The 7,161-nt window shown below is 38.7% G+C and overlaps 1 protein-coding gene across 1 annotated transcript; it reads right to left on the reverse strand.

The window, feature by feature from the left end:
* Positions 1-1,322: 1,322 nt before the first annotated feature.
* Positions 1,323-2,418, reverse strand: LOC130222169 (gastrula zinc finger protein XlCGF8.2DB-like). Its single transcript, XM_056454795.1, has one exon. The coding sequence runs from the start codon at positions 2,243-2,245 to the stop codon at positions 1,334-1,336; it is 912 nt and encodes a 303-aa protein (XP_056310770.1). The 5' UTR covers positions 2,246-2,418; the 3' UTR covers positions 1,323-1,333.
* Between the last annotated feature and the right edge of the window lie 4,743 nt (positions 2,419-7,161).

Below are 7,161 nucleotides of genomic sequence, written 5' to 3' on the forward strand. Positions count from 1 at the left end.
GAAATGTTGTATCACAATATATTGTTAAATTAATATATTGTTTTATCCTATTTTATTCAATTGAATTTATTGCTAATTGTATTTTGACATTTCTGTCATTCAGCAATGTTTAAACTTTACAGTAATTTTATTTTTTTAGATAAGATTGCAAACATTTATTGTTCATTTGATACTCAGCCTTTAATTGTCATTTATAAGAGATTTATAAAGCAAAAATAGTCCTCACTTTAGATTAGGTCACAAAACAGGTTGAAGATTAGTTAATAAAGCAGTTATTAACATATAAATTAACTATTACTATATAACTGAATGATAATATATATATATATATATATATATATATATATATATATATATATATATATATATATATATATATAAATGTTCATTTGAATAGTTTATTAATCATGTACTAACTCATTCTGAATAATCGTAAAACCACAAACTACTCTTAAATACAAATGGTTTGTAAATAATACAATACACAATTTAGTAAGTAACAATTAATAAATAGCAAAGTATGAACACATTCATTAAGCACATCATGAGCTTATAACAGCATTTGTAGCTGTATTTATAAAGTGCTTACTAACGTCTAATAATGTAGAGTTAATGCTTAACAGATAATGAATTAACTATTTGTTAATGCTTTGCTAATGATTCATAGTGTGTAGTTATTATAAAGAGTTACCGTTAAAGATTTTAAAATTAAAAGGTTTAGATTTTAATATTTGGATTTTTTCAAGACACCGAAGCACTTAACTTTTGTTTTGGTTTGAATGTTTATGGAAACTGGTGTCAAAATCAACCTTTTTGTTTGTAATTTGTGCATAAAAGCATTCAAAGCAAATTTAGTTTGTGTTAAATGCAATGTTTAAATTGTTAATTTCTGTGGAGTTATTAAATTTTTAGGTAAAAATGTTAAAGCTAGCATATGTGCCTACAAATTAGCATAAAAGTCTGTATACTGCGAAGTTAAATTAAAATATTTACAAACGTTTGTGGAATTTCCTGATGTAAAGCTTGTTTATCTGTTGCTTTCAATGGAAATAAATTGAAGAAGTAGTAAGTTTGTGTTTGTCATTGGTAAGTAGGATGATTAAAAACAGAATGATATGCTAACTAGTACTAATTACTTATTTTGCAAATTAAAAAAAAAAAAAACATGCACTAAATGGAAAAATAAATAAATTGACTCAATAGCAGTAACGGTTGCTTCAGTTGATGTGACAAGAATATCTTTATTAGTAAAAAAAATAGTAAAATAATGTAAAATATTGTTACTGAGAACACCTAAAAAGACAACTCAAAGTTCTTACTGCATCAAGTTGCCTTATTTTTTATGTTTTCTCAACATTTTATATTTACAGTGCACTTGTACTGTCTCTCCAGTGTGAATCGTCTGGTGCAGTTTAAATTTTGGAGCTGTAATAAAAGTCTTCTCACACTCAAAGCACATATACTCTTTTACACAAGGTTGGATCTTCATGTCTTTGTTAAGGTTTGCTGAGCGGTTGAAACTCTTCCCACACTGAGTGCATGTAAATGGTTTCTCTCCAGTGTGGATCCTTATGTGTTGATTAAGGGATGATGATTGGCTGAAACTCTTCCAACAATGAGTGCATGTGAATGGTTTCTCTCCAGTGTGAACCCTTAAGTGTTGATTAAGGGATGATGATTGGCTAAAACTCTTCCCACACTGAGTGCATGTGAATGGTTTCTCTCCAGTGTGGATCCTAGTGTGTTTATTTAGGTGTGATAAGCAGCTGAAACTCTTCCCACACTGAGTGCATGTGAATGGTTTCTCTCCAGTGTGGACCCTCATGTGTTGATTAAGAGATGATGATTGGCTGAAACACTTCCCACACAGAGTGCATGTGAATGGTTTCTCTCCAGTGTGGATCCTCATGTGGTGATTAAGGTATGATGAGCAGCTGAAACTCTTCCCACACTGAGTGCATGTGAATGGTTTCTCTCCAGTGTGGACCCTCATGTGTTGATTACGGGATGATGATTGGCTGAAACTCTTCCCACATTGAGTGCATGTGAATGGTTTCTCTCCAGTATGGATCCTCTTGTGTTGATTAAGGTGTGATGAGCAGTTAAAAGTCTTCCCACACTGAGTGCAAGAAAATGGTTTCTCTCCAGTGTGGATCCTCATGTGTTGATTAAGGGATGATGATTGGCTGAAACTCTTCCCACACTGAGTGCATATGAATGGTTTCTCTCCAGTGTGGTTCATCATGTGAATCTTAAGTTTGCATTTGCTTGCCAAACTCTTTCCACACTGAGTGCAGGTGAAACGATTCTCATATATCCTTTTTAAAATACCATCAGTCTGTAAATGAGTTTTTTCCTCAATTTTGACATGATGTTCCTCCTCTGTACTGCCCTCATACTCTTCAATTATGTCTGAAATATAAAAAAAAACTCATCAAAAGTTGAAAAGTTGAAAAGACACTGGATACATTTGCTACACACTGTAATTTTGATGCACAATAAATGTAAAATAAAACGGATCATATTTTGTTTGGTCTATTAACGTGTTCACATTTAAGCAGATTCAATTCAATTCATATTCCAAGAGTTCACACTTAACTGATGATTGATTAGAAGCAAGTTTGGCATGCTGTTCCGGGAGAGAGCCCAGAGCTCAAAAGGTCCTTGAGCCCTGGGCTCCCTCCCGTTTGCAGGGAGAGAGGGGAGCTCTGAGCTCAGGTAGGTCTCGAGAACTCCCCAAAATGCTCTGCTCGGGACAGCAGCCGCGTATTTGAAGACCCCCCCAAAAGGTAATGAAGATCAATTCAATACCTGGCTGCTGGGTATAAAAAGGTGTTAAAAATTGTACTAGAAAAACTTGTAGGAGCAAAAACGGGACCGGTGCGGGTGTAAATGGTGAGATAAGAGTGGTCGTTGCTACTGGAGTGGTGTACTGGCTGATGGAATATGCACACCTATGTGTACTCCCGGGGCAGTGTTAATTGCATAGACCGGGCGGGAGAGTGAGGTAAATGTAAGGATTTGAAGCATGTATGTGTGAGGCTTATGGTAGTGGTGAAATGTAGCTATAAAGTTCAGCAGAGTATCTCTGCTGCTGCACACGTGCGGTGAGTGTCAGTATCATAAAATTATTAAAGGATACCTATGCATCCACAGAGGTGGTTAAACAACTGTGGCAGAGCAGAGTAGACAATCAGTATAAAAATTTGGAAGTGTAACAAAGCTCAGGCAGAGCGTCACTGCTGCGTCAGTGGTGCAGAGGGGAATGAAGCTCAGCTAGGCATCTCTGTTGTGCAGAGGTGCGATTGAAGTCAATAATAAAAGGTAAAAATACACATTTGCAGAAGTGTTTTAACTGCTTTGGCAGTGATGGGGTGTGTCAGTAGTGGTATGGATGAATGATAGTGGACATGAGCTCAGGCAGAGCGTCTCTGATGCTGCAGAGGTGCAATGGAGGTCAATATTGGAATGGAAATACGCCTCCGCAGAGACGTTTTAAATGTTGCGGCAGTGCTGGGGAGTGTATCAGTAGTGAAAGGCTAACTGGAAGTGTATATGAGCTCAGCAGTGCATCACTGCTGCAGCAGTGGTGTAGAGGGAATTGAAACTCAGCAGAGCATCTCTGTGACTGCAGAGGTGGTATGAAAGTCAGTATTAGAAGAAAAGTATGCCTCTGGAGAGACATTTTAACTGCTGTGGCAGTGCTGGGGAGTGTGTCAGTAGTAAAAGGCTAACTGGAAGTGTATATGAGCTCAGCAGAGCATCACTGCTGCAGCAGTGGTGTTGAGGGAATTGAAACTCAGCAGAGCATCTCTGTGACTGCAGAGGTGCTATAAAAGTCAGTATTAGAAGAAAAGTATGCATCTGGAGAGACATTTTAACTGCTGTGGCAGTGCTGGGGAGTGTGTCAGTAGTAAATGATTAAATTGAAGTGTATGTGAACTCAAGCAGAGCATTACAGTTGTGGCTGTGTTGCAGAGGGGGAATGAGGCTCAGTAGAGTGACTGCAGCTGCAGAGGTGCATTGGTAGTCAATGTCTAGAGTGTTATGTGTGCTCTTACAGTAATATTTTGATGGAAGAGGATAGGAGCTCAGCTAGACTGACACTGTTGCTGCAGTGGTGCGATGAGTGAGTGAAAATTAGCGGATTAGAGAGTTGTGTGAACTTTCGCATGAACGTTGGTTCCGGTCAAAAGTAATGTGGGTATGAGCTCAGCTAAAGCTACAACATTGGTGTAGTAGTGCAAAGGGTGAGTATAGCTCAGTAGAGCTTGTAGAGCGTTGTTACTGCTACTATGTAATGTAAATAAATGGTGGTCAGTATGGAAGCAATATGTGACCCTGCTAAGCCTTTGCGGCTGTATTATTGTGAGGAGTGTGATGATGGTGAATAATTAAAAAAAATTACATATATATTGTATCCCTTTGATAAGGAGAGTTGTTTGAGAATTTGTAATGGCATCTGAAGGAGAACCGTGCATCATTTTGTGAAAAAATTGAATCCCACTAAGGTAGCTTCGAATTGAACTAGCTTGTATATTTTTTGAAACATGTATATCTGCAATGAATGAGGTGATAGAGAGGAGGGAAAACTCTGGAAAAGGTGTTTTATACAAAGAGTGAAAGTGTTTGAAAGAGCTCCATGCAGTGAGATATGACTGGAGAGTTCTAGGGGTGACTGCTTGAAGGATGAGAGAAATAGAAGATTCTCTGAGGTGAAATAAAGGGTGGTTTATGGCAATGTCATCTCTGAATAGTCAGGAACAGGTGTTGAACGAGGGTCCGCTTCTGGCGCCAATGAGACAGAGTCAGCAATTTGATTTTTGCAACCTGGTACATGTTCAGCAATTATAATGAAATGTTTTGTGGCTGCTATCCAAACAAGGCGTCTTAATAAGGGCATGAGTGACGGTGAGTGCCAGCGCCCTTTATTAATGCATTGTACTGTACCCTCGTTGTCGCAGTGTATAAGAATGCTGGTAGCGGACCACTCGTCACTCTACAGAATGGCCCCGGCGACAATGGGATATAAATCGAAAAGTGCAGATGACTGTTCGTTTTGTGGAATTTCCAGCATTTGGGGGGCCAGGATGACGCGAACCAACAGCCCTGGTAAAATCCCCCGAAACCGACTGATGGGGCAGCGTCAGTGAATAATTTAATAACTACAGGTGATGCTATGAGAAGGCTGTAGAAAAAGGAACAGCCATTCCATCACTTAAGGAAAGAAATCCATAAGCTGATTTCGTCGAGACTGGGTTCAGAGAGGATTGTGTCTTCTAAACCGAGAACTGTGGTGGAGAGTTGAAGGAGGTGCGTAATAATAGGATGACCTTGAGGGATGATACTCATGGTGAAATTTAAGTGACCGAGAATGGAGAGGAGTTTGCATTTGGTACATGATTGATTTTCGAGGAAGATTTGGCAAAAAGATGTGATGCAGTCGATTTTCTCTTTTGGAAGAGATGCTTGGAATTTTTTTGTCTAATTTAATGCCCAGGAATTCGATGGAAGTGCTGGGACCGGAGATTTTTTCCTCTGCTAAAGGAATTCTGAGGTCAGCAAAAACCTTTTGGGTGATTGCTAAATGTGTGTTTGGAGGGGACGAAGGAGGAGAAATGATTTGGAAACCATCTAACAGGTGTATGAGGCAATGAATTTCGTAATTATTGGAAGGTATTCGACATATGGCTTCTGAGAGCATGTTGAATATTTTCGGGCTACTTTTGCAGCTGAAAGTTAACCGGACTGCGAAGTAGATTTTGGAGCGCCAACAAATGCCAAAAAGGTGCCAGAAGTCTGGGTGGATTGGCATGACTTTAAAGGCAGATGTAATGTCGTCTTTAGCTAGTCAGGCATTGCGGCCAGCAGTTTTGATAAGGGATATGGCTTGGTTTATGTCGTGGTAGTGGAACAAGTATTTGTCTAGTGGGATAGTGCTGTGATAGGACTGATTAAAAAATCGTTATCAGTTTCTTTTTTTGATTAGCTGATCGACCGTTTCGGGTTTAGCGGTAGATTTTTTTCAGATTAGGACAGGTTGTATAAGGGAGAGGCTGAAACACCTGGGTGGAATCCGTGGGTTAAACCTGAAATGAGAAAATCAGAGAAGTATCAGGGTGATCATTTAACTCAGAGCTAAGATGAGGAATATGAGGAGGCATTAAGATGAGGAGTCGATAGGTAGTTTTCATATTTTTTATTGCTTGATCTAAAGATCGGGCAAATTAGTTTTGTGTGTGCCCCACCACAGAAAGAACAAACATGTAGGTATTTGCAGGGATTTCTTTGGCCAATGTTAAAATTATCGCAGATGTTATTGGAAGGAGAGGCAGCAGATGACGTCTATGTATCGTATCGGCGTAGGGAGGGGGGTGGCGGTGAAAAGTGTGTATAGGGGACGTGCTGCGGAAACTGGTGCGGGAAGGGTAGAAATTTGAGTTGGGTCTGTGCTGGTGTGTGCTGTAGGGAGTGAGGGAAGAGAGGGGGGAATAGGATAAGTTGTACGAGAGGGGGACGGTTAGTTTAGGGGTATAGGACAGGAAGTGGAAGGCTGAGGAGGCAGAGAAAAAGGTTGATTAAGATGAAGGGCAGGAGCAGCGGAAATATTACAATGGAAAGGGTTAGAAGAGATTGGAGGAATATGAGGACTAGTAGGAGAACTAGAAGGAGGGGCGGGAGGCTAAGAGAAGGAGGGGGAAAAGTTGAAAAGAGAATTGAAGGGAATTGGGGAGTCCTTGGTTGTAGTCCTGACGGTGTGACGTAGTTGGTGGTGACTGGGATTCCTGGGGGTGTGGTCCTGTAAGTGAGCTGCTGGATACAGGTTTTGTTTGGATTTCCTTTTTCCTGGTTGAGTGTGGGTGGGTTGAGGGAAGAGCTGGGCGATATGGCAAAAAAAAATTATCACGATAATTTTTTTCATACAAGTCACATACATACATACATACATATATATATATATACATACATATATATATATATATATATATATATATATATATATATATATATATATATATATATATATACATACATATATATATATATATATATATACATACATATATATATATATATATACATACATATATATATATATATACATATATATACATACATATACATATATATACATACATATACATATATATACATACATAT

This window comes from Danio aesculapii, chromosome 4, assembly GCF_903798145.1.
Source record: "Danio aesculapii chromosome 4, fDanAes4.1, whole genome shotgun sequence".
Taxonomy (NCBI): Eukaryota; Metazoa; Chordata; class Actinopteri; order Cypriniformes; family Danionidae; genus Danio; species Danio aesculapii.

What these genes read in the sequence shown, in the direction of transcription:
- LOC130222169 (XM_056454795.1), bottom strand. Translation starts at nt 2,245, where the DNA reads ATGATGAACCACACTGGAGAGAAACCATTCATATGCACTCAGTGTGGG.